Source organism: Rhamphochromis longiceps, linkage group LG20 (genome assembly GCF_057381845.1).
Source record: "Rhamphochromis longiceps isolate RC_006_pf linkage group LG20, R_longiceps_female_GT1.1, whole genome shotgun sequence".
Lineage (NCBI taxonomy): Eukaryota > Metazoa > Chordata > Actinopteri > Cichliformes > Cichlidae > Rhamphochromis > Rhamphochromis longiceps.
This window is the reverse complement of record NC_140576.1, coordinates 32861989-32889956: the sequence shown is the minus strand read 5'-3', so window position 1 is coordinate 32889956 and position 27968 is coordinate 32861989. Positions and strand designations below refer to the sequence as shown.

General features: G+C 38.7%; 1 protein-coding gene across 2 annotated transcripts in view; it reads right to left on the bottom strand.

The window, feature by feature from the left end:
* LOC146645708 (uncharacterized) overlaps positions 1–27968 on the bottom strand; it is a 50734-nt gene continuing 22766 nt past the window's right edge. Inside the window, exons 11-17 of one of the 2 annotated variants that reach the window (XM_085394260.1) lie at positions 26201–26287; positions 20020–20172; positions 15787–15916; positions 15635–15667; positions 15138–15235; positions 12397–12480; positions 1–2927 (exon numbers count right to left, since the gene is read on the bottom strand). In XM_085394260.1, the coding sequence (XP_085250386.1) occupies positions 2826–2927; positions 12397–12480; positions 15138–15235; positions 15635–15667; positions 15787–15916; positions 20020–20172; positions 26201–26287 (687 nt within the window). In that variant the 3' untranslated portion in view covers positions 1–2825. The remainder of the gene's footprint in view (positions 2928–12396; positions 12481–15137; positions 15236–15634; positions 15668–15786; positions 15917–20019; positions 20173–26200; positions 26288–27968) is intronic. The other variant, XR_014909109.1, reaches the window with a different exon arrangement.

Here is a 27968-nt window from a genome sequence, read left to right as displayed (position 1 = left end):
ATAGTGTGTAAGCTTTTCTGTCCATGTATGTTTTCACTGTATTGTATTGGATTTAAGCCCTGTGGGAGTGTCCCCCCAAGAGGGACAATGGACCCCCTAATGATCCTCTACCCAATCACAGCCCTGTGGGGGGGGACACTTAAATCTGGATGACTGAGAACCTTAACAGTGTTAGGTACCGGCTGTGTGCAAACAGGAATAGGACCCAAGGTGCAGACTCCGGAGACAGAACTTAAACCAAAACAGCTTTAATGCTGAACTCAAACATAACGTAACTGGAAAAAGGTCAAAAATAAACTAACACCAGCAGATTGACAAAACACACAGCAAAATAAACGGTAGATCGCGACACAGACACAGAGAAACACAGGGCTTAAATACACAGAAGGAGCAATCAGGGAATGAATAACAGGAGGGAAACACAGCTGGGGCAAATCAGAACTGACGAGACAAAAGGAAGCGTAAACTGAACACACTGAGATAAGACAGAGACCTTCAAAGTAAAACAGGAAACACATAACACAGACTCACATGCAGGCACTACAGAGGGAACAGAGACGTGGGACCAGGGCAGACACAAACACTGACTGAACACGGGGATATAGGAACTAAGGATACACAGAGACGCGAACTAGACAAGGGGATACAGGTGATAGGGGAGACAGAGCAACTAAAGAAGACAGAGACATAAACCATAAGACAGAACTCAAAGAAACCAAAGACTAGAAAGTATAAATAATATAATAAACTCAAAAACCCTGGGTCAACGACCCAGGCATCCTAACAAACAGACGTTTAAGATCATTGTTATGCTGAAAAATTAAGCTATTGTGTCACTTCCCTCGGCCTTTTCTCCCTGTTTCCCTTCTTTAAAAATGGCTTCTTGAAAGCCACCCTTCCACTGACACAGTTTCTGATGAGGCTTCATTAGACAGTAGATGGATTGTCAGATTTTTCATGTTTCTTAAAAACATTATTTTCCATAGACAGTTATTTTAGGTCTGACTACTACTACTACTTTTGTCCTTCCCTTGTCCAGATTCCTTCATTTCTTTAAACACGAGGTACACCACATGAAATATAATTCAACTAAAGAAATGGGAAGAAACAGTGTGTTAAATGAGTTCTTTGCTAAGTTGTTTATTTTGTAGACATAACACTCATTCATCCTTTGACTTGGGTGTCTTTTTTATGCTTGAATGATTCGTAGATCGGTGTTAAGTGGCTTAACAAACAAACAAAAAAAGGATTCCTCTGAAAATTGTCAGATACAAGGAATGCACCAAAAAAGCAGCCACTGTCCAAAGTAAAACTTTGAATGACCTTTAGAAAGCCTGGAGAGCTATTGCTCAATACTACTTTTAAAAAGATCCAAGAAAATCTGTTTCCTTGGAAGCAAAATATGAAGAAAACATAGGTGGCTCAAGATTTTTGCACATTACTGTATCTTAGATGTCACATGGCTGAAGGGAATAATAGTTGGGAAAAAATGTCCAATCATTTACATTGCAGTTAGGATTTCTTTTGCACAGCCTTTTAAATCCCACAACCCGAACTCAGGTTAAATGTCTGTTAAATGAATGAAAGCTGCAGAAACACAAGGTTATAACAAGGGTAGAAAAAAATATAGTTAATATATTTATCTTTTAGTTTTTAGAACTAAAACTAATTCAGAGCAATAAAATAGAAGGCCACATAATCTGAAATAACTTTTAGTATTGATTTTTTTTTCTATATGCTAAATGTTATGAGATTTATCAGTTTTCGATTTCAAATGCAATACAAGAGCATGAAGTGAAGAGCACAAAAACACAAAAGCCAGTTACAATTCTGTATGAAACAAAAGCTGCATGAACTAAATATTTTATAAAGCCGTTTTGTATGTTTCCTGCTAATGAATCACCCGTTTCTACAGATACAGTTTTAATTAAAATAATTGGTTTCTCCTTTTAGAACGGAAAAATATGCAACTTTTCCATCTCAGCGAGGGGTCTTCTTCATTATGCCACCACCGTTCACAGTTATGGGTATAAACAGTGTTTTTTTCTGTTAACTGATTAAAATGTCAAACACACAAAGGCACATCAATCAGTTCCAACTGGCAATAAGAAGACCTTTCTTCTGTTTGAAAGCGAAATGTATGTTGCTGATCATGTTTTTAGGGGTTTTTTTTCCACATAGCAGATGTGAATCACAGCCAGCCTTGGAGTTTCTAACAGAGAACCAGAACAGGCAATGTCCCCAACCAAAGAACAACCGAATGTTCAAAATAATCACACACCCAAAGAATGCCCACCTCCGCTGGCCTCTGATGAGTTGTTTTTAGGGGGTGGGGGTTTGTGCTTCTGCCAGCAAAGAGAGCTGTGAGTTTTCACAGCACACTTCAGCATCTGGGTGTTGGCTCCAACCAAGGGCTTTTACATCCTTCATTACTGATTTGTCTCAAAATAAATGTCAGTAAACACAAATCAAACCAATCTATGATATGATACGATGTGACATAAATCAGTTTGTATTCACAAAATTGATTTCCGTGACATAGTCAGTCTGTCAGGCCGTCCAGGGATAGGATTTGCTACAATGAATGCATTGTCCATTATCTAATAAAATATCTGTACAACTCAGGAAATATATATATTAAAAAAAAAAAAAAACTAAATCAAACCATCAGTTTGAAAAAACTAATTAAGTTACACTGTGTCATATAGTTCTGTACCTCAAACTTCTATAATTGTCACAACAAAGATGGATCAGTTTCATTTAGTAAGCAACACTGCAGTCTCTGCCCTCACTAATGTAAGTACTCTGTGCAATAACTCTATAACTCATACAGCTTCAGCATGTGCCCTTTTGAAGTCATGCACAAACTGACAAAGCAAGCCAAAGAGCTCCTGAGAGTCTTGATCCGCCGGTTCTCCAAATTTCACCTATGCAGAAGAGAAAAAAAGGTTTACTGATTTATAAATAAATAAATAAATAAAATGAAAATAATGTGGCAGCAGTTACATCTTCCATGACCACAGGGCTTGTAAAAAAAATTGTTTTACAATTAACAACTGCAATCACTTTCATTTGTGAAGTGGTGCCTGGCCCGCGCATGTTCTTCTTAACAATAGTCTTTTGATTTAATTAGCTCATATGCTGCCTCAGCATGCATCCCAATCCTTGAGTGCCCTTATACAATGATGCAGACATGTACTGCCAAATTAATAGGTAGACCTAGGTGGTTAAAAGGGTCACTGGCATACTAATGTTAGTCATTCTGAAGCCAAAGTTTATTACAAAGGGTCACAGTGGTTAAACGTACTAATTTGCTGACTGCATGCTGTTGACTGTGCAGGTTAAAGTTCAGACTGAAGCCATATGCTGTTACTCTTTCCTGGTATTATTTTTGTTATGTTTTACAAATGTGTAATTTCTCCAATGAAATTAACCATAAGCTTACTTACAAGCAAATATTATGTACTATAAATCTTATAACGCACACCAAACAGCTGACTTGAACACACACAGGATGTGCTCACTAATAATATGAAACAGCCTTCAGCACAGTTGGGCTTCATCTTAATTGAATTTGTTCCTTTACATCTTGCTCTTGTAAAGACATTACAAATTATTACGTGTTAGACATGCTGCGCTGGAAGGCGAGTTTCTTACCTTTTCTAACGATCAAGTCTTTTCAGTTTTTGTGCTAAGCTGTCAGAAATGACTAAAGCGTCTTAGAGACTGGCCAGCGATCCCCTAGCAACCACTGGTCCCAAGGGAAAATTGCGTGTTCCCTGAACACTTGGCAGAACTGGCCACTTGCAATCAGTAGGTAAAACTGGTGGCAATGAGGTATATCATGCTACACAGAACCCCCTTCAATTAATACCCGATTGCCACAGTTTCCTTGCATTTGCATGGAAGACAAATACTATTCGCCGAGCAGTATTGAAACTGTGTATCCAAGTTTGTCTTCAAAGTAAAAGTCGCACCTTTTGAAACCTTTTCTTTTACTTTAACGGCAAATACTACTAGTGTTTGTTTCAGCGCTTTCCTTGTGACTGTGTACTGCCATACTTAGAGGTTGCCACTGGGTCGCTGACCATTCACTAAGACTGTGTATATGAGACCTAACCTGGCTGTTGATTCTATTGCTATACCTCATGTCAGCAAAAAACTAAATAAATATACTTCCAAAGATATCACATTTCAAGCTGCTGAAGCAAAGCTGCATATCTCTGCATGAAAAAAATCGCAGTCAGCCTAATAAAAAGCGAGCTTGCCGTTGTTATCACTTATTTACTGCAGTTGGAATATCATACAATTTGCCACAGTTAGCTAGCTCACGCTTTCACAGTGTGATTGGCATCATTTTATGCTTCACACTTATTCACAGCTGTGTGGCTATCAGCCGACTCAGTCATTAATATTCACCCAGATGTACAACATGTATATTAGAGCTGACACTAATGACTTTAGCTCTGCTAATGCACTAACGCCAGCCCTTGTTTTTGTAGCTCCCTGTAGCATCCCATCTTTAGTTGCTTATAGTATCTGCTATTTTGTTGGTACTGTAGATTTAATGACAATGTAAAAATGTAATGTTCATGTTTGTATTTATGTAGATGGGGAATTAGGTTTCCCAGCAGAAACCTTGTTGCTGCTAAGATTAGTTGAGAGCTTCATGAAGGAGGACCTCGGACTAAAATAAGAAAATTCCCATGGCAAATATATCCAAAGATCTACATTTAAAGACAAAGAGTATTTGTAGTGGCTGCTGTTTCAGAATAAAAATGAAGGAGGACATTGGCGCTGTAACACAAGCCTTGCTCTTCCAAATACTTAAAGCGTAACAGCTGACAGTCAGTGCATTTGTATTACTGTGTGCTTTCAGTTCGTAGAAACAGTTACACAGGTGTAAGATTCAGCAAAGTCCCCAGCAGCAAAAGGAAGATGTTAGCTAATGGTTAACACTGTTCTCACCATGAAATATTATACTCAGATGTGCAGATTAGTCTATTTGCATACTTTTATCCTCACATTTTTCACTGTCTGCCAGGGATGCTCAAAATTATGTATAACTGGAGCAAAAGACTTTCTTTTACTTGGTAAAGTGTAGAAGTTTAATCCTCTCAACAGTGTTTTAGCTGATTCGCTTCCTTGTCTTTTATGCACGCTGAACATTTATGAGTATTTTCACAAACACATGCTGGGCCCAATAAAATCAATTTACTAACCCATATGGATAAATATGTCATCCACCCATTCACACACAGGTAATGGCAAGCTACATTGTAGCCACAGCCACCCTGGGGCGCACTGACAGAGGCTGCCGGACACTGGCGCCACTGGGCCCTCTGACCACCACCAGTAGGCAACGGGTGAAGTGTCTTGCCCAAGGACACAACGACCGAGACTGTCCGAGCTGGGGCTCGAACGGGCAACCTTCCGATTACAAGGCGACCTCCCAACTCTTGAGCCACGATCGCCCCATTGTAAATTGTATACTACTGAACTATCCTTATATAAAAATATCAACATACCTAAAGTATGCCTGCTGTTGATTTTATTAATACAAATGAAGTTACAAAACCAGACCCAGGAATGTTCATTACACACCCGACAGGCGGGTCTTGGATAATGTTTAACCTGTAGGTCTGAGCTGTGCTCGAAGAAGCAATATTAAAACTTTTTATCTGCAGAACCTGAGGTGGAATTGATTTTCTTATATCATGTCTCACTGACATGGTGCATTAAACATGTGCATTGTATGAAAAAAGGCTGGTAATGTGACACAGCTGATAGAGTCTAGTCTTCATGTTTTTATTTTTGCTTTTATGTATTAGAAAAATTGGAGCGCATGTTTTATAGCGTATTATATAAAATGTCTCCTTTTATTTAGTACTTGAAGTGGTTTTAAAAACATGCTTCCAGTGTCTGGGGACATCTGCAAATCAACTGCCCCAAAATTTTATGAGCTGCTTCTATGTTTAATACATTTGCATGTTGGCTATTTCAGGGCATCATTGTGAATTCCCTCCTTCCGCCCCCTTGACAAGATGTGACTAAATATGACACCTTTTCCCCAACCTGCTGCTCCCTTGCACTACACCACAGCCCAGTCAGTCTTAATCATTTTTCCAGCGCTCCTGAAGGGGTTTATTGTACTTTTAGGAAGTTTCAGAGGCACAGTCTTAGTACTCAGTAAAATGGATGGGACACAAGTGGGGCAAGTGTCTACAGACTGTCCTGTGTTAATCCTCAAATGACATTGGTCTTTTCTTTTTGTTTTTTTAAGAAAAAGGATGCTTGATTGCTCTGTGGTCTTGTATTTAAAGAAGACTACGAGAATAGCCTGAGAATGGTTCAACAAAAAACATTTCAAATATAAGGTATATGAAAAGCACCACCATTTAAAAACCACTGAGAGGTAAAGTGAATAATATTAACGATCTTGTAACAATAGCACCTGTCACAGGTTGGGATATACATATATATGTATTATGTAGAAAGTGACCAGTCAGTTATTAAAGGTGGAAGAAAGAGAAATGGGTTTGCATAATGATCTAAGTGACTTTAGTAAGTGAAATTATTTCTTAGATTTCTTGTTTTTTGTGTTTCTTGGTCTCTTTATCCTTCTGTCAGTTTCACATCTTTCTTTTGCTCAGTTTTTTTTGGCACACCTTCATCATCTATCACCCCAGTTCATCCACTATTTCCTATTGTCAGAAAATCTTAGTGCTTTAGTGCTTAGCACTAGTACAAGTTTTCCCCTGTTCTCTGTATTTTGTTGTTTCTTTTTTTTCATGAATTTATCTTTTTCCTGCCTCCTGCCAGTTTTGTTCACCTATTCAACTGCCAACACATGTGAAATATAATTTTTTTGTATACTTTATTAATCCTACCTACTGAGCTATCTCCTCCCCTTCCCTTATAAGAAAATTAGGTACTAATAAAGGACCAGAGAGCTAAAAGGCTGGTCCAGTCCACCACTGGTCCACCACAAAGCAGCTGTTGTGGCACAAATTTCTGAAAATTCTAATTCTGCCAATGATTGAAAGATGTTACAGCATACAGTCTATCACAGCCTGCTTTGTATGGGCTTCCAATGCCACAGGCTGATTGAAAGTTCCCATGCTGATCCCTGTCCACTAGAGAAAGCACCTATGGTAAGAAGGCACATCAGCAGAGGCAGTGTGACACTCTGGGAGTGTTCTGCTGGGAATCGTTGCATTCATGTGGAAGATAGTTTCCCAAATGCCATATTTTTTGCAGATCACAGTCTTTCATAACATCTTTGTTCCTGATACCACAAGTTGCATTGCAAGATCTTGTAGAAGCCATAGTTTGACAAGTCATTTGTCTTTTATCCTGTCTTCTTTCTCTCACCCCGACCAATGGCAGGAGATGGCCGCCCCTCCCTGAGCCTGGTTCTGCTGAAGGTTTTTTCCTGTTAAAAGGGAGCTTTTCCTTCCCACTGTTGCCATATTGCTTGCTCATAGGGGGTTATATGATTGCTGTCTTGAGGCGACTGATGTTGTGATTTGGCGCTGTATAAATATAACTAAATTGAATTGAATTTTGAAAGTCCAGGGAAAACGACAGCATATGAGGAAGAGTTTATTTATCTGCAATAAAGTAGCAAGCTTTTGAGGGTGTAGTTCACCTCTCACCCTAAATTGGAGAGTTGGACGGACAGGTGGATAAATGGATTGACAGATGTAGCTTATTCTTAACAACAAGCTTCCAAAACTTTGATCAAACATTTAGAGATGATGCTACATTTAAGCAGCACTGCCTGATGATTAAAATATAACTCCCTGCCTGAAGGGGACAATGCAGTTAAAGGTCAGCTAGTTAAACTTTAAAAAGGCCACAGCCGATTCACCACCAGAACATTTTTAATAATAGTGGAAGAGTGATTTATGTTAAGAATAAGGTATAATATTGGATTAGGATAATATTGAGGTAAATTAGGATTTATTGTTCAAGGATGTTCATTTAAAATGTTCCTCATTTAGAAAAATATGCTTATTTGCTTTCTTGCTGAGGTTTAGATGATACTGATATGATTCTAATATCTGCACATTAAATGAAAAGCTGCAGCTGGGGTTACATAGGTATGTAAGAGGTGTTTCTCAATTTCTACTTGAGCTTATGTATAAATTAGAAATGCATGATATGCATTTTGCATTCTTCACAAGTTTAGTCAACTTTTTGCACTTTTGATCGAGCTACACTGTCTGCTCCACTGAAAGCATATCTACCACATGAAGTCTTGCCTTCCATTGACCTGCTTACCTGCCCAAATTACACGCTAACCTCCCTGACAGGAAGCGGCACGCCTCTGTGGAAAAACTGGCTTATTGGTTTTTAAACTTCGTTGTGGAATTACATTAACTGGAAAAATCCATTGGACCTTTATCACATTGATTAAGTGGTCATGACCAGAGCCTTTACAAACTAGAGGCTGTGAGAGCAAATCAACTGCAGCTGGTGTGAGCATCAACAGTTAGCTCTCTTAAGGCAGAGACACACCGGAGATTGATTTTTCAGTCATCCATGTTCGTGCAGCTTACAAAAAAGATACATGGCTTGTTTAGACAGCTGGATTGATTGAAACAGTTTTTTTCCTCCACATAAGCACAATCAAATCAAAACATTTTACAGGTTTTATGTAACCTGATCTGTGGATATTGGCTCATTCTTTCCCATTGTTAAATTCAAAAGCTGAATTCCTCACTGTGATGACATTGAAGCAAAGCAGCAGCATGCTTAACTTGAAACCATTGGTTTCCAAACGTGATGAAACAAAATGGAACAAATAAACATTTTAAAAAATCATCAATAAATAATGTATTCGTGCTACTCCGCTATTCCTTCCCCCCAATTCAGTATGTTTGTCCACCTGGAGTTGTTAATTTGGTACAAAGTAGATAGAATTTTAATTTTTAAATTGTGTTTTCATCAATTCCAGTTCAGGTAACTACTATTTTAGGCCACTGACCTTCAAAAAGGTAAATTACCTACTTTACATGTTGGGCCATCTTGAATAGCCAGCTTCTTGTAGCCATGGGTGAGATTTGGACAAGAAGAACTGACTTACTACTACTACAGCCCTGAACTGAGCAGAACACATAGCAGCTTCTTAGTAATCTTAAGCTGTGTCCAAATTCTTTGGCCACCTCGTACTTCCAGCCTTTTCAGTCTTCGGAGGACCCGGCCCACGTAGACCACAACGGCCGGGTCCTCCGAAGACCGAGAAGGCTGGAAGTGTGAGGCTGTGAAATTGGGGGGTCTAGCCTTCAGGTTTGTGTCACCAGCTGTCTTGGTGGACTTTAATAAACTCAGTTGTTTGCTCCTTGCTATCTAAAATATAACAGGACTTTGGCGTAAGTTTATTTTGTGACCCAGAAAGAGTAATAAGAGTAATATTAAAACTAAGTAGCTGCCGCCATTGTTAGAAACTGGAATTGGCTGGGCCGCGCTATGAATTCTGGGATATGGTGGGCCACGAAGGATACACCCGACCCATCCTTTAAATCTGGGGTAAAGGAGGAAGCATTTGTCAGCCGTGTGTGGAGGATTCTTTGAATTTGGACAGCCTTCGTTGCGTCGCTGTGACGTAATCGGCCTACAAACGGGCCTCCGAAGGATGCAGCCTTTGAATTTGGACACAGCTTTAGGCTCCAAAAGGTGACCTCTCTTTGAGCATACATAATTCGAAACAAGTAGACTTGAAGTCAAGTCTACTTGAATATTATATTATATTGAATATTATATTGAAAAAATATTGAAAAAATTATATTTTCTTACCAGAGTTGAAGGCTGCCCTGGAAATTGCTACGATCTTGAATTTTTAATTGAGATTTTTTAAAAGGGCACTCAAAAAAGAGCATTTGTGTCAATTGTGGTATTTGTATCAGGTTGTAAAAGATTTCCCTGTAATGTTAAGCTAACTGCTGCCCTGCAGGGTCTTCACTGCGCTTTGCTCTTATATAAAAGTGTGATAGTATTTGCATCCTCACACACACGGAGCGGAGCATACAAAAGACATGACATGATATTAATCAAGTTGACAGCAACTTATTACAGTAATTACAAAAAGAAATTCCTGCCAGGTGTTAACCCTGATGTAATATAATGAAAGACAGGGAGCAGCCAATTGGCAAAGCCAAGTGCCTTTCAATATTTGCCTACTCACTGACCACTGTTTGCAGTCAGACTACTGCAAATGATTTGCTACCTCTCCTTCTGCTGCTAACTGTTCACACAATACAACATAGAACTGAAAAAGTATAGATCCATCTACTTATTTTCTCTGATCTGGTGATACTGGGGTGACCGTGGTTCAGGGGGTTGAGAAGCTCATCTGTAACCGGAAGGTTGCCGGTTTGATCCCCAGCTCTCTCTGTCCTGGTTGTTGTGTCCTTGGGCAAGACACTTTACCCTACTGGCTGTCATTCTGTCCCAGGGCAGCTGTGGCTACAACTGTGGTTTGCCTGCACCAGTGTGTGAATGTGAGAGTGAACGAGTAGTGGAATTGTAAAGCGCTTTGGTTGCCTAGAAAAGTGCTATATAAATGCAATCCATTGTTATAAATACTGGATTATTGCGGTGTTTTATGTTGTAAGTATCTTCAAAACCTGCACAACAAAGGTGCTGCTTTCACTGTCCAGCCTGTTCAGACACTGTGTTAGTGATCACAGCATAACGGCTGTTTGACAAATGTGAGGACTCAGAAGGAAAATGAAGAAGAAACAATATCTGCCTGGCTGGAGCTTCAAAGAGTCTGTGCCAGACAAAATCAGCCAGACTCAACGGCTTCAGCCAGACGAGGTGTTTGTTTCCAAACTTTGTGCTAAGCTACATCAACAAATTGCTGTCTGTTGCTTCATATTTACCATACAACAACATGAACGTGGTATTAGTCTTCTCATCTTGCTCTGACGCAGCAACATGTTAAACCACTCCTTTGCTTTTAAAAGAAATTACATGTAAAACACACTAAATGATCCCTTGTTTCCATTTCTTATAAAATCTACACCAAACACAAAGGAATCGATGCAGATGATTCTTTTAAAGGATTTAGAGAAATGCTGAATGGCACCTTTGTTTACTTGTGAACAAATATTTTGAGTGCACAGGAATCTAATTGTTTCTCTAGTATAACAAAATTTCCTACCGGGCCTAAAGCTCACAGCTCATGCTGTCATATCTCAGCTCTCAAATACAGCAGGAAGGGTAAGTGGACTCTATGATGATGGATTGTCCATAGAGATATGAGAAAGGTGAGAAAATAGGCACTGCTTTTGTATTGATTGTTTTTGGTGGGTGACTCCTTAAAAAAAGACATAGCCCCTGTTAAGATGTCAAAAGTGGGATTGAGCTCTGAAAACCTAATTTAACCAGGCTAGTAAGCAAAGAAAAGGTTCTCTTTTATGGACAATGTGATGAAAGAATACACAGGGACCAGTGCTTCCACTAAATCTGATGATATGTGTGACAGAGGTGTTCGCTTTATGGTCGATCTCACCATGCGACCAGAGCTTTTAAGGCAGGTGCATTTCTCATTAAAGAACATCACCGTTTCCAGAGTCCAGTCCACACAAAAGAGCCCTTAAATCATAAAAGGTTCACGTACGAATGGATGTATTGTACATTCAGATATACGTATAAATGAGATGTCATCAAAATACAAAGAGTCACAAAGCAGTATGAAGCTCAAAAACTATGTTAAATTTATGGTACGCCCCTTAAGGTCTAACAAATGACTCAAAAAAAAAACTACATGAGAATCCCACCAGGGGTGCTCCAACATCTCGTCATTTTTCATCATTTGTAGAGCATCCTAAATCAACGTGACATTGCACATTAAGGGTCGGGATGAACTTGTCTTTCACACTTTCTGCCTGCAGGAAACCAATGTTCACTAATCCTCCTAAAATTATCCAATGAAGGAGGTATAACACTCCAAAACAGCAAATCAGCTGTGGTGGGTTTTAAACGACGTTGAGATCATTGTTATAAGGTATAAATCACATACATTATATGCGCTTGTGGAAGCCCTCAAGGACACGCGGTGCAAACAAAGTAACCTTGTGGATTCTTGAAATAATGTACTCTCCCAGTGTAGCATGGGGAAGATGAGATGACAAATAACTGAAGAGGGCCATCTAGACATTACTGGGACAGGGGACCATCTGTCTTTTTTCTTTTTTTCTTTTTGTGTCCCGTTTGGATCTTTAGCCATCAGAATTGTTGTCTTAAGGCCAAGAAAGATGCCAAGCGGATTTATTTTACCAAGTGGATCATCATGGCCTTGCCATATTGGTCCATTTGATTGACCTTTATTATAATCAACCATCTGTCTTTGACGCTGAGATATTGAAATAATAATTCAAGGATTACCAGTATGTCAGAGTAGAGTTTCTTCATCTCCTCGCATGTCTTCGTCAGGGCCGAAAGATCTGCGTTATATTTCTCAATCGCCATCTAGGATATAAGGAAAAGCACAAGAACCTCCTGGTAAGTTTGTCAGTCTTCACGCTAACCATTTAATTAGAAATATTCTGCTTATAAAAGGAGGAAACTAAAGATCTGCTACCTGGATTTTTTTTAAAGGATAATTGTACTGTTAATCAATGGCATATAGGTACATAATATATAAAAATAGATGAGTTGATTCATTAAAGGTGGATTTTCTTGTCTTTATTCATGGAACTCACTACAGTCAGAGTTAAAAAATTTATCTTTATGTCATGATAATCCTCAGTGTAGCCCCTTAATTTGAAGAGCAGACGAGTGAGACTTCTGTAGTCACAGCCAAGTCGAGAACAGAAAAACTGGCTCTACCATTGTAACAGCGCGTATATGTGTGCATGAATGACAGAGCATTAGAAAAAGCATAAGAGGCTGGCTTTAAAGAGACACATTTAGGGTGTCCAGGTGTCCCACTTTATGTGCGACTGCACTCCAGCACATGGCAAGATACAAAAGTCTGTTTTCTATTCACTGGCTGTGAAGAAAGTATGCTGTTATTATGGGTCAAGTGCAGCTTAACCTGCCACATCCTTTCGCTGTCAACATTAAGTCTCAATAAGGTAACATGTTATACAGATTTCAGTGGAATGTGATGGGAACTACCGCAAATAAGGAATGCAGCAAAATAAAATCTGGGAAAATACTTTGGTAAGTGCAGAAGGCAATTTACAGAGATATGTTTTCCTTTTTTTGCCAGAGTTGTTTATAACTTTTGCATGGCGGAAGAATGTGACTTACAGGTCAAAATCCAGGTGGCTCAAAATGAGATGTGCACGTATATGGATCCATCCCCTCTTAAACTCAAAGATTAGATTAGACAGAACCGGAGCTGAAATAGCTCCGGTTCTGTCTAGTAACTGTCAACAGTTTTGACAGTTAGTGGAACAGAAAAAGAATGAGACAGACGAATTTAAGAGGACTATCCAGGTTTGCTGAGAAAGTGACATTCAAATAAAAACATGTTCTTCAAGTCCTAAAGGCCAAAATTGTAAACTGCATAATGGTCTTTATTTTACTGCATCTCTGCATTAGTGATGTGTCCTGTATTGTCCCACACAAACATATTTAATCCATTTCCACAAATGCACTACAGCCCTGAACCTTTAGACACTGGCCAAATGTGGTGCACATGTCAGTGCAAATATCCCACATGGACAGATGGGGCTTTAAGCTGCCAGTTCTCTGCTTCAAAGCCTGTGTGATTTCTGCATGTGCTGATGTGAGAACAGCACAGATATTAGTTAAGTGGATTCAGAGCTGGTGAATGAGTGTCCCGTGTACTGCCTCTTGTGCGCTTTACTCAGGCAGCACCCTCTTCTAAACAAACAGAGCATTTATAGCAGGGAGAACATGGCTGGTGCAAACTGTCTCCTGCTGTGGTCTACATGTGAGAAAGGACTGGTTTCATTTGTTCATGTGAAAAACAGCTTTCCTTTGTGAGGATCTAGTCACTCCATGCACGTTTGAGTTTCCAACCTGGAGTTGAAACTGCTGTCTTCGTAGTCTTTATAACTTCGATTGCAATAATTATATTGATTTTAAAAATGCTTTTAAATATGGTCAATCTTTTAATTTTGTTTATTTTCTGAAGAACCACATTTGTAAGGAAACGGTGGAGTTAAAATGTATATACAATGTTACTACCTGATTTAATTTAATGATAAATTTAACCTGAGGAAAAAAACAGTAATTTTTACCAGAAACATTGACTGAGGGAGAAAATTGAAATGAAAAGATTCATAATAACATTGCTTTAGCAGAGCAGTGAACAGAAATTTAACAACATGTTATTGTTTGCAAAAGTTTACAACTCGGTTTTCGTCAGGGTCTTTCTGTGTATTCGTCTTCTCTTCCATCACTGCTCCAACCTCAGCAGCAAAGCTAAATAAGTAAAAAGACTTTCTTTTGAGCTGCATTGTTTGCCTGATATGAAAAATCCTCATTGGGTGGTTTTAGTTACGTCCTTAGCCTTGGTAAATACCCCGGTAAGCTGAATAATTATGATGTTGCCAAAGTTTGTGTTACTGCAAACAGTTTGCAGTCGGCTTACTAAATATTTTCTAAATGTTTACTAAATTTTGAAGGACAAGAACAATTTATGTCTGAAATTTCACGTATAAGCAGTTTGCCATGATAATGGGACATGCGAGGCATTTACACACATGACCTGTAGGCTGGAACCAGCCCGTGAAAGAATCTGAGCTGGGCTACAGGATGGCTTTGCAAGATTAAGAAACAAAACAGGAGGAGCATAATCATTTTTACTTTTGACTATATTGTGCAGCAGATAGCCTTGGATTGCAAGTCAACAATCGATCATATCGTCCAAAATGATCAATTTCACCCAAGCCTTACATCTGATTCACAGATTTCTTACTGCTAAAAGCAATATCCATGCCCTGCAAAACCACAAAACGTAAGATAATAAGCCAGCAAACTTGAGTACTTTGCTTTCTTTGCAGAATTGAACTCTGCTTCTTTACAGTAACAGAAAGTTTATTTTTTTTAGTTTTGTTTGGACGATATGTGGCCTAAAACTTTAAATGACTGACAGCCATATTTTAAATGATTATTTAATCTTTATGTATGCAAAATGTTTTCTACTTTACCTTCAGGTCTTTGAAGAAGTTTGGATTCTGAGCTGCTATATTTTTCTTCTTGGACATTTTTCTATACTGAGTGATTTTCTTTAGTTCATTCTTCAGGACTGAAGAAAAGAAACACACACACACACACACACGTCTTGGTTACCGTCCATGATATTTGAGCACCGAAGTAAATAGCTGCTTTAAATCAGGTGCTGTCTCCTGTGTGATCTCGTGGAGTGCAGTATTTGTGGCTTGTGGCAAGTTTTTGTAAGTCATCATATAGACAATATATTGGATTGAGACCTTACACTCCCTAGACAATGAGATCATGGCGTTTCAACAAAGTATACTGAAGCTACAATCACAGAAGATGGAGTAAATGTTACGATCACACTTCCTCACAAATAACTTTGTTGGCACAAAAAAGGAGGGTCAGTATTACAGCAATCTCAGCAAATTTAACAGTCTTTGGACACAGTAGTAAAATGTGACACAGTAGTAAAATGTGATCTACTCACCATCTACTTCTGCGGTCAAGCCTTTGATGGAAGCTATCCAAGAAAGGGGGCAGCGAAACACAGAGAAAATACACGTTTCATTTAACAGACCTCAACTAAAAAGTGCCACGCAGATTTCTTTCAGGTTTGATCAAATCTTGTCTAGCAAATACCTCCAGGGACAGTTTCAAATTCTGCCAACTCCTGGGGAAAAGTGGCCAAGCACGGTTCATGCAACATAATCTGCTCCACAAGGGCATGAAGCAAGGTGAACTTCTTGTCTGTCCCACGGAGCTGGACGAGCTAGGGAAGGAGAAAACACAAATTGAGAAAGGGAAGAACAGAGCTGTGTCCCCTTGCCATGCAACATACTGATTCCAACATAAAGGACAACATGTACGTATGTTCTTTATATCCATGCCTGTGTGTGCTGATGCAAACACGCAGCTTTGTTACTCTAGGTCCAATGAAGAATTGGAGGATAATGCATAAAGTGTGTTTACACCCATGGGAGGTTTGTGTGTGTGTGTGAATTTACAGTCATTTCCCAAGGACACTTCTGGCTGTTTTAACATGTCTCTATACATACATTTGATCCACTTTTATCTGAAACTGTTTCAAGGTTATAATAATACACGACTGCAAGGAACAAAAATAAATAAATAAAAAGCTTTTTCAGCCATTTGTTCAACAAAAATGTCAATACATGTAATATTCTTCTGTGGAAAAGTAGGTGCCCCTTTGGCCTCAGAAGGAGAGCATTAACAGAAATAACTTCTTGTGAGCAATTTGCAGGTTTGTTCACCAGCCTTTGTTATCTAATTCTGAAATTTCTGACGACTCCTCCATGCTGACTTTATTCTGTTGCATGATGTTTGAGATGTTTTATCTTGCATGTACTGGGTGTTTCAAATTCCCCCACAACTTTTCAGTGGATTTCAGATCTGGGCTTTTTTTTCTAAGCAATTACACAACCCTCAGTTTCTTCTTTTTGAACCATTCCTAGGTGGATTTATTAGTGTGTTTTTGATCTCTTAAATTCTTGTTAAAAGCTCCACTTTGACTCTTGGACAGATGGCCTCAGATTATCCTTTGATATGATGCAGAGTTGTATCAATAACTGCAAGCTGCCCAGTCACGGACACAGTGAAATAACCCCAGTACGTAGTGTTTCCACCACCATCACTCACACTTGGTGTGATATTTCTGTGAGAACCTGTGTTTATTCTGCCCAAAGCATGTCTGCAATCCTATCTTTTATTTGTCTGTCCAGATCACATTATTCCAAAAGGCCCAGGGCCAGATGTATAAAACACTGTGTTGATTCAGGGTTAAAAAGTAGCACAAAGGCAGACACATGTATATTACAATATCTCTGTCTGATTTATAAAGCCGTGCAAATTCAATAATAGCAAGCATGCAGACAAGCCTATTTTACACTTTAACCATGGATATATGTAGACACTACGTCATCCATTGGATATAAAAACACCCATTTTTAGAATGTTGTAAAGTAAACAAAGGATTTAGAGCAAATGTGAAAAGGAAGGAAGGAAATATGTTTGCAGGTCTTGGAAATACGACTAACATCTTTATAAGCTTGGAGCAACAGTAACACACCAGCAACACCAGAGCAGCATTTCTTGCATGTGACAATCAAGCAGAGTTATTTATAGCACCAACATTCAAATTAATATTGCAAGCCCTAATAAAATTTGGAACACAGCTGGTTAAAGTTGGCTACTTTGTGGTTACAGTGGCAGGCTGTGTATCTGTAAAGAGAAAACTACAACTACAAAGTTTAATTCTGCCTGTCAACCTTATTTCTTATTTTCACTTCACGATATCAGTCTTGCTCCCCCCAAAAATTGTGTGGCTAAAATATCCGTGTGGTGTCCATATTTTCACAAAATATTATTCCTTTATTCCTGTTTGTGTTTATTCATCCGATTGCAGGTCTTTGCCAAACTGTAGCTTCACTTTTTTTTTCCAGGCACATCTCCATTGTAAGTCAAAGTTGTGCATTCTCTAGGATATAGGGATTTGTAATAGAACATATGTACTCAGATGCCTGAATTAATTATATAAAATCTTTTACCCTGGTGTAACGATGCCATTTCAAACTCTGTTATGAAATACTTGTTTTAACAGGTTGTCACTTCTGTTTATGGGAATTATTTTGAATGGAGTTTAATAGTAGTAGTATGAATGAGGCTTACTAGCTATCTGTGACTACTTTGAAATTGTGCTGTTGGTATGAAATGGTAATGATGACTCTCGGATTTAAGCTACGCTACATTTGATGGTGCCGCATAATTAAAATTCAAGAACGACCTCTCTTATCCTGTGAAAGCAGCTCCCAATGATTTTTTTTCTATTTAGGTTATGTTGTTTACCAATTTAAGGCCAAGGCCAGCCTTTGAGGACTGCGTATACAAGACATGCACAAAGTATTGATGCTCACAAGTAAAAGAAAAAAGAACCAAAAAAAGATCTGAGATAACCTCGATGCATTTTTCTTGGAGGCAGTCAGCCATTAATTTGAAGAGAGTCTGTCTGAAACAGCAACAGTTTACTTTTCTCAATTAGACCTGGAAACACCTCTGAGGCAACACAAGGCCTCGGCTTCATTAAATGGAGCAGAGGACGTTTTACTTCTGTGCCAAGAGCATTGCCCCTTAAACATTCCCAGCAGAGAGACATAAACACAAAAGAGTGATTCAAACTAAATTAAAAAAAACACAAAGACAGTGTCGCAAACCCTAGACAAAAGCTGTGCATTCATCAGTTTAATCAACCTTAGAGGAATCATTTTGGAAAACAAACTTATTTGCTGTCTTTCCCGTGTTAGATGAAAAGATTGATGCCTTTCGCTAATCCGTCTGTTTATAGTTTAAAGCCACAGACAGTGCATATAGGATACAGGAACCAACATGGCACATGCTGGCTTGGAAAGTATTGCTTTAAAGCCTTGAGTGCTGCATTTTGGTTGTTGTCACTTTAGTTTTTATGAACCAAATGTAACTCTTTTTGAAGATAGTGTCAGGTGATTAGCCTATGCTAGTGCTCAAAAGCATGGTTTGCAAATGTATTCACTGTGATCCCATGGAAGTGGGATGCTAAAAATGAAAAGTGATAAACAGGCTTAAAACAGAACATACTTACCATTTGCCTTTTATATACTGTCCACTACCAGCCGACAGCTGGTACACTAGTCTGACATGATGAATCATATTTCTAACCATCAAGTAAATAATTACGTTTTGGAGGCAGGTTTGGGCAAAGCTAGTAAGGCTGTTTCTACCATTTGATAAGGCCTCGGTCACGCAGGTCTAGACACTGGTCAGCAACCCCCCTGGCAATTTTTAGTTGCTGGGGAAAAGTATTCCCCAGCTGGTTGGCAAATAGTTGGAGAGTGTTTGCATACAAGCCATCACCTTCAGTGCCCACTGCTGGGGTCCACAGCAATCTCCTAGTGACTAAACGGTTCATTAGGATATTTTTGATATATTTTTCATGTGTAAATAGACCTCTCTGCTGAATCACACTTGATATTAATCTCTGGCTCTCTTCTACAGCATGTCCTTCATCCTGTCTTCTTTCTCTCACCCTCACTGGTCCCAGCAGATGGCCGCCCCTCCCTGAGCCTGGTTCTGCTGAAGGTTTCTTCCTGTTAAAAGGGAGTTTTTCCTTCCCACTGTCGCCAAAGTGCTTGCTCATAGGGGGTCATGTGATTGTTGGGGGTTTTTTTTCTCTGTATGTATTATTGTAGGGTCTACCTTACAATATAAAGCGCCTTGTTGTCGTTGTGACTGTTGTTGTGATTTGGTGCTATATAAATAAAATTGAAGTGAATTGAATTTTGATGCAGTGCCATACACTTCTTTGCAATCAATTTCACACTAGGAACTCCCAACAATCTTCAGCAACCACCTACCAAATAGTCAAGGAATACTGTACACAGTTTCCCCCAATGATCAGCGGTTACCGGATTGTCACCGGCCAGTGACAGTTTAGGCCTGTGTGACTGAGGCCTGAGCTAACCAGCTCCTGCCATCTATTTACCAGATACATGTGATATCCAGTAAATTGTAGTTTTGATATTCTCATTTGAGTCTCTACATTTTTTTCAAGCCTTTTCATCCTGCTCCACTTCTTTTCATTTCTAAGACACTGAGCCACTAAAGGCGATATTTTGTGCAAAGTTTCATTCCTCCTGCGAAGCCATTCATCGACACAGTCACACAACTGTTAGAGTGAATATGTTCAAAGACCTGAGTAATCCAGAGCGACTGAGAGAAAAACTGAAAGATGCACAGAAGCCCTGCTGTGTATGTCAATGAGTAGTCTTATTAGCTCTGTGCTGCAACTCAATCAAAGGTCAGGCAACAGTGGTGGACTCGTACTTTAGTTAAGGAGGAGAGACGGAATCCCTTGGCCTTTTCCTTCCCGGCATTCTCATTGAGGTAATTGCCAATGGCGAGGAGGTACTCCAGCACGGAAACAAATGACCTGCAGTAGTACAGCTGCATGCACATTCTGATCTTCTGGTTAATCAGCTGGAAGACAAACACAAGGGCACAGAGCAAAGTCATTTGTTCTGAAATCCACCCATATACAGGCTCTCACATTCATTTTGCCACACAACAATAATGCAAAGTGGAATAAGGCCGAAGCTTGTTTAGAGGCTCTCTGTACTGACAAAGAGTCGAAAAAAACAACTCCAGGCTTTACAATTTTATATTCTAAACATAAACAGCCATCTCACTACACCTCATTTGACCTCATAAAATGAATAATCAGGACCTGGTTGTTTGGCAAGATTATTATTTTGTATGCAATTGTGTCAAGTACAAATATCCCCCTAGAATATCACACAATTTCTGTGTCTAACTATCTCTAAACAGATCCCGTTGAATATGCATATGCATTCATATTGAGAAAAAATTAAAGTGGAATTTAAGGTTTTGCCAGTGATGTATTAGAGGGAAAAAAGGAGCTGATGCTTTGGGAATTATAGTCCTTGACAAAGAGTTAGCTTCTCTAAATAAGCCCGTGCCAGCCAACAACATCCCCCACCATATGCTCCTGTTTTAAAAATAACTTCCCAAAATCTACCAGTGGGACAACCTCAGTTACAAGAGAAAAGAACGCAGAAAACAGATATCCAGATATCCAGATATCCAGATACAGAACACATTATATAAACCTTCTTTGCACAGGACCATCTGTAACATGGAAAACTATTGTAGCTCCATGGCATAAAGACCAACTCATAGTGCACTGTAACCTGTTTTAAGAAGATCCTCTGATTTGATATACACTATTTATATTTACTATATTATTAACGTCAGTTAAAGATCTGAGATATTGATCTGGTTGGTTACGTAGCAGAGGGTACATCAATCCATTCAAATGGGACAAGCTTTGCTGTATCTCCTAGCACAGTGTCAAGAACATTAAGGAGCTGGAAAAAGGTTGTAGAAGGCCCTTAACCCATCAGAAGGACCTGTATATGCCCCTTTGTGCAAGGAGGAACAGGTTGAGCACTGCCAGAGCCTTACAAAATGACCTCCAGAAGGCCGGTGTTGTCTCTGACCAAACAATCAGAAACAGGCTTCATGGGGGTGGCCTGAGAGCCCAGCGTCTTCTTGTGAGCCCTGTGCTCAATGCCCGGATCTGTAGAGGCCAGATGCCTTTTGCCATAGAATTTCAGAATTGTAGAATTGACAGGTCCACATCTGGCACAATGTGGCAGACATGAAAGGGTGCGGAGAAGCTGTGGAGAATGCTATGCTGCTTGTAATATCATTCAGCAAGTCTGGTTTGGTGGTGGGTTGGTGATGGTCAGGGAAGGCATATCTACAGAGGGACACACGGACGGTTCAACTTAAGCCGCCAGGTTTCTGATCAGAGTGATGCCCCGGTCAAGGTCTAAGAGGAGATGCCCCAGGACATCATCCATCGTCTCATTAGAAGTATGTCTGAATGTTGTCAGACAAGCGTGAGGGCCGTACAAAATACTGAATATTATTGTGAGCTGCTGCAAAGAAATTTCAGCAAAACGGACAAGCCTGCCCATCCTTTTCTAACACATTACCCAGTTCATACCATACTAGATATCCAGTATGGTATTTTTTCCATTGAGATTTGATGTGTTTTCAATGTGTTACTTTAATTTTTTTGAGCAGTTTGATGTTCTAATCACTTTAAAGCCAGAAAAAAAAATATTTTTTTAAAAACATAGCCATGATATCACTGACAGAAGTGTTCATGAAAGTTGACATAAGAGTTGTTTACTTTTCCAAAGGAAAAAAACTATTGTTTTCTCATGTATTGTTTTCTTCTTTCTCTACAATTTTTGATCAAATAATGTAGCAAACAGCAGTGAGTGGAGGCTAGCCCCGCTGCATACTGTCTCCTTCATTGTGTGGGAGGTGGATGCTTCCCATTGAAAAGCTAAGGGAAGCAGCTGTGTGCTGTTATCTATTGGAGGTGGGGAAGTTAACTTCAAGTGCATTTTCCAAATCAACAACTTCTCATCCTTGAAAAGTAATGTAAAACCAGAAAATACAGTTTGAAAATAAAATTACTACAGCATAAGTCTCACATTTACAGTATCCTCATAAGTTGCTAGACATTTACACTTTTTTAACCCTGTACATCACCACAAGGGATTTTAAATCAAGCAATCGAGATGTGATGTGCAAAGTGCAGACTTTCAACTTTAATTCGAGAAGTTTAACAAAAACATTGCATCACTTCACATTGAATCACAACCCTTTTTATTCATAGTCTCCTATTTTCAGTGGCTCAAAGATAATTAGACAAATGAAAGTAATTTTAAATATATATATATATATATATATATATATATATATATATATATATATATATATATATATTTTTTTTTTTTTTTTTTTTTTTTTTAATAAATTGATTAAAATCCTTTGCAGTTAATCACTGCCTGAAGTGACATTACCAAAAGCAGTGTCTCTTGAGATACTCACTCCAGCTACCTTAAGTTGCTGCTTGCTTGTGGGTCTCTCTACTTTCAGTTTTGTATTTAATAATTGTAAAGCATGCTCTATTGGGTTAAGATCAGGTGAATAACTTAGTCATCCAAGAATATTCCCTTTCTTTTCCTTGAGCAACTCTTGAGTTGCTTTTGTAGCACGGTTTGGGTCATTATCCATTTGCATTGTGAAGTGCTATCCACCCTTATTACAGCCCAGTACATCCTGTTACTTCTAGCAGCAGTCTCACCATCATTAAACACTAGTAGCCTGGTTTCCCTCATAGTCTTACATACCCATGCTGTTAACATTGCCTCTTCCATGTTTGACAGATAATGTGATGTACTTCATATCATCATCTGTTTCTTTCTTCTTATCATACTGATACAATTTATTAATCTTGTTTCACTTGTCCAAAGACTTTTTTCCCCAACCAAGCAGGCTCTTTAACATGTTTTCTGTCTAATCTGGCCTTTCTGTTCTTGAGTAGGGATGGAAACTGATAAGAATTTAGCCATTCCGATTCCATTATCGATATCACTTATCGATTCGATTACCAATTTAAAATCTCTTATCGATTGTCATTGGGTTCTCATTGAGAGTCACCACCATCGCTAAGCAGCAATAAAGAAATTACATTCATGCAGATTAATTGCACGCTGTGGGTCAAATGTTTGTGCGTGTTTGTTCAGGTATTTCCCCTTTTTGCTGTTATCACTGTTGGAGATGCTACTCAAAAAAGTTATTATTACACATATTACCTGAACACTTCCCTTAAAAGTAAAGCAGTACATAACTTAATTTCTCCTGCAAAAGGTAATTTGTTATATTTCTTGTTACATTGCTTTCATGTTACTCTGTAATATCTGAAACACACTGCTTCATAATCACCATTTAACAATATAAACCTGAGGTTATGAAAATGTTAGACTTTGTATAAAAATGGCTTTAATTCCTAAACAGTTAATGCAGTGCTTTTGTTAAACCCCTTGAATTAAAGCTGCAAGCCTGCACTTCAGTCACATCTTGATTGTTTGATTTAAAATGCACTGTATTGGTGCACAGAAGAAAAACTACAGAAACTATGTAAATGTCCAAAACTTTATAGACCTAACTGTGTGCGGCTTGTCCAGATACGTTTTCTAATATATGTTCTTTATTTCATTTGGATGCTGCAAGCTATAATAGGCTCACTGCTGGCTCCAAAAGCAAGGAGGCCAAGAACACCCACTGGTAATTGAAAACCGCAGTTACAAAGAGAAGACAATTAGCCCAACCTGAACTCAAAGAAGAAAAACAGAGCCGAGCCTCCCAGATTGTCTCTGTTTTCTGAGGAGAAAAGATGACTTATTAGACTTTTCTGTGCTTTTTTATTTACCATTGTTACAATGGTGAATGTCCACGTTAAACCTGAGTTTCATATAATTGGATCAATGTATTTACAACTAATCCCTTTGAACCAATGCTCCAGGAGATGTATGCTGTTAAAAAGGGGTATGCCAAATAAGGCTATGGCAGGCACAGAAGCCCCGCCCACCTACTAAAGAAACCTGGCTTAAAGGGACAGTAGCCTTAAAGTGGGAACTAGAGTGGTCTGAAGAGCTTTGGTATAAGATAATAAGGATTATTTTTAGTTGTCAATCATTTAAAGTCTAGTAGAATCCAACAATAAAAACATGGAGTTAAAATTAGAATAATAAGTTCCCTTTAACGGATAAAGTCAATCTGGTAAACATTTGTATATTTCTTTAATGCTAAAGTTGCTAAAGTTTCATATTCATATTTGATGTTTTGTGCATTCAGATGAAGTCTGCAAGGCTTTCTTTATTTTTGTGTTTTTTTACTACAGCAAGGCTTTCTGTCAAATTACACAAGATTGTATTGTGTCTTGTTTTAGAATAGTTCACCATTTATATATCTACTGAAAATACTACATTTGGTTTTATCATTCTGTACATCACAGCTTCAGGTGATGCCTCCCTGTCTACTGCATCAATGGCTCTGGCTCTGTGACTTTGCATTTCTTATATGTATATTTGAAATAGCTGCACACAGAGCACAGCAAATGTTTAAAGAAAAAGCTAGGGCCACAATGCAGAGTAAAAGCTGTCATCCTTGCAGTGAAACACCAACAAGCACATCACAGGTGAGAAGCATTCCCACAGTGGTGACTTTGCCATTTTCCCTCCTCAAGTCCTGTCTGTCAGGTGGCAGGTAAATCCTTCTTAATGTTAGTGCCTTAAGAAGCCTGTCGTGTTGGAGAATCCAAGGATTTGCAACTATGTTGCGACTACGAGGACCCTAATGTTTGAACACACTGTACTAGGAAGGACCTAAATCTGAAGTGCACCTTACCTTTTTGTCACAGTGTACCTGTACGCAAATACCAAAGCTTTTGATTGAATGACCTTTTTAATAACACAGTAGAAAGAAAACAATATCAGAAGCAAAAAGCCAAGAGTAAATTGAAACTTAATGAAATTGCTAATCTTTCTTGTCGAGTCATCTTGCCGGCACACAATATGTTTGTCCCTGTGTGTTAGACAAAGAAAAATTACTGTCACAGTCAATGGATTACAGTGCCATCATTCTTATCCATTGTTTCTCTTCATTCTCAGACAGTCAGCAGACAAGAGATTAGGGTTGAAGCACTGATGCTGAAAGAAACAGAAGCTTGAGAGAATCACATAAAAAAAATGGCTGAGGTGCTGGGGGGCATTCTTGTCTGCCTGCAATATCTTTACACCCTGCAGTCCCCAGTGCCAATAAACAACAATGCGCGATAAGAGTGTTAACGATCAGTCTGACTAATGATGAACAGGAATCTCTGGATACTCGAACTACACAAACCAAAAGCATTTCAGGTGTTCGTGTAAGGGTTAAGAAGATACTAAAATTAATATAGATATAGATATATATATATATATTTGAGTTGGAACTTTGTGTGAGTGTGTGTTTTTTTCATTTGATTTTACCTGTATTAATTTAAAAGTGTCTGTCTTTGAAGTGGGTCTAGAAGTTTGCAGAAAGAAGAAAAAGTCATAAATCTTTCCACATCTCTTCCTTTGTGATAACTCCAAAGTGAGTTTTCATTGGGTTTTTTGATAAGCATTTTCTTTTAAACTTTGGTGGTTTTAAACCACCTGCAGAAAAATTTAACTTGATTTGATTAAGAGCCATCTTTTCTTCTCCATCAAATGAAGAAAAGTGTCTTAAAGTGCTTCTCATGCTTTTGTGTTTTCAAGACTCTTAACATTCCAGCAAATAGAATAGAAACTACTTCACCCGCCACATAAAACCTAAAAGTCAAACTGAAGAGGGGGGAAAAGCTTTCATGTATTAATAGTATTTTGTGCACAGATGTTCTTTTCATTTATGTCTAAAGCTACGATGTATCTGGGCATTAGCATTTGCATTAGAGAACAAATTTGCATAGAGGTGTTTGATTATGTGCTGTGCAGTCTCGTGGTTTTACCCTTTTTCAGCCTGTAGAAATGGGGCAGACTTTAAACACAGCTCAACATCTAATTCGACCTTTGATTTGACTCTGCTGGTGATCGAGTGAACTCACGGGCTGCAGGTCGTTCATGCTGATCGGAAGCTCTCTCAGAGTCAACAACAGGTCGAGTTGTGTGCTCAGGTAGGCGATGTTGCACATCTGTAGCAGAGAAAAGATGTAACGGTAATGAGCTGTGGATATACAGAAGAGAGCGCAATTATCACATCATCACACAGCCTATTTCCATGTGATTATTCAGAATTATCTAAAAAGCAGAGCTGCTGGGAGATGCTGGGGGGAGATACAGTCATCGGATGGCTGAGGCTTGTTCTCAGATTCAAGATTACCGCAGGCAAAAGCAGAGAGCTGCAGGCCTGTCGACAGGCTGATTTAACTGAGAAACTAAAGGCTTGACACTTTGAAACGATTGGCTGAGCTGCCTAGTCGACCTTTGTGTCTGTGCTAACCTCTAATAAATCATTCTTCATTGTCAGACTGGCTCGCTGATGCTCAGGTACCATCTCCCAAAAGGCAAAGGGCACCTAGTCTGACGGACAGTTACGGATAGGTATCAGGATTAGTGTTAGAAATCTATACCATGTAATAATTTCCCCTGTTGTGGAGGATGACACATCCTTCTGTGTCAGTCTAATACCGCTAAAAGGACATCACCCTGGGCTAAAAACTAAAAGTGTTTGCTTATTTGTCACTGTCAGATTTTCAGGTATTTTGACAACATTTTCTATAACGCACAAGATGAAATTTTCATCTTCACCAAATCTGATTATAAAAACGAAAACATTGCAACTTTTCTACTGCGAGACAGCACACTTTCGCTTTGTGAAAAATAGTCAGCTTTCATACATACACCGGATAAAACCTCCTATACATTGTAGCGCGAGACAGACTGCTATATACAAGAGTATGACAACACAGACAGCATGAGTAGGATTTGATTTATTTTAAGAAAAATACCTACGCTTCATCCCTAATATATTTTACCTCAATGGAAAATATGCTTCGAGGATGCCACTCTTATGTCCACAAGCATCCTGAGAGGGAAGTGATTACTCAGAGCTGTAAGGCAGATAACCAGACCATTTCCAACTGTCAACAGCAAAGACAAGACTCTGCTGATTTGCAAGCTGCTCTGTAAAGCTGTATTTACAGCACGGAAATGTTTGCTGGGCACTTAAACTGTATACTATACACTGTAAACAGACTTTTAATTCACTTTATTATACAGTGCACCTACTCTATATTTAATCAATCAATCAATCTTTATTTATAAAGCACTTTTCATACAAAAAACAATGTAGCACAAAGTGCTTTACATAGTTAAAAACAGCCCACCCCACCCTCCAACTCACTCCCCACACTCTCATTAACATAAAATGAGAGTGACATAAAACATTTACAAGAAAAAGAGAGTGGACAAGGCACTGTTTGCCATCTAACTACTGTATATATAGGGACTAAAAGAAGACTGATTGTACAACTTTATTAATTCACTAGATGTACTAGAAGAAGCCATTGGGAGCCATCTGTACAATTATTTGAAGATATATTTAAATGACCTTTAATTTAAATGGTCAATTAAATATAAAAATGTCACAAAATCCAAATCTGATAAAAAAAGACTTCAAAGCTTTGATGTCTTTGCCCCAAAATAAGATTTTAAAAGGCATTTTTTTTCCCATTAATGTTTTTCTACCTCCATCTTTGCTGTTTCCAAATTCTCCATAGATTTTAGGTTCCCTGTCTCTCTGATGTTGTTTCTGGCCTCATTTTACTTAGTAGGATGACAATTGAGACTTTCATAATGTTTGCTTAAAACGTT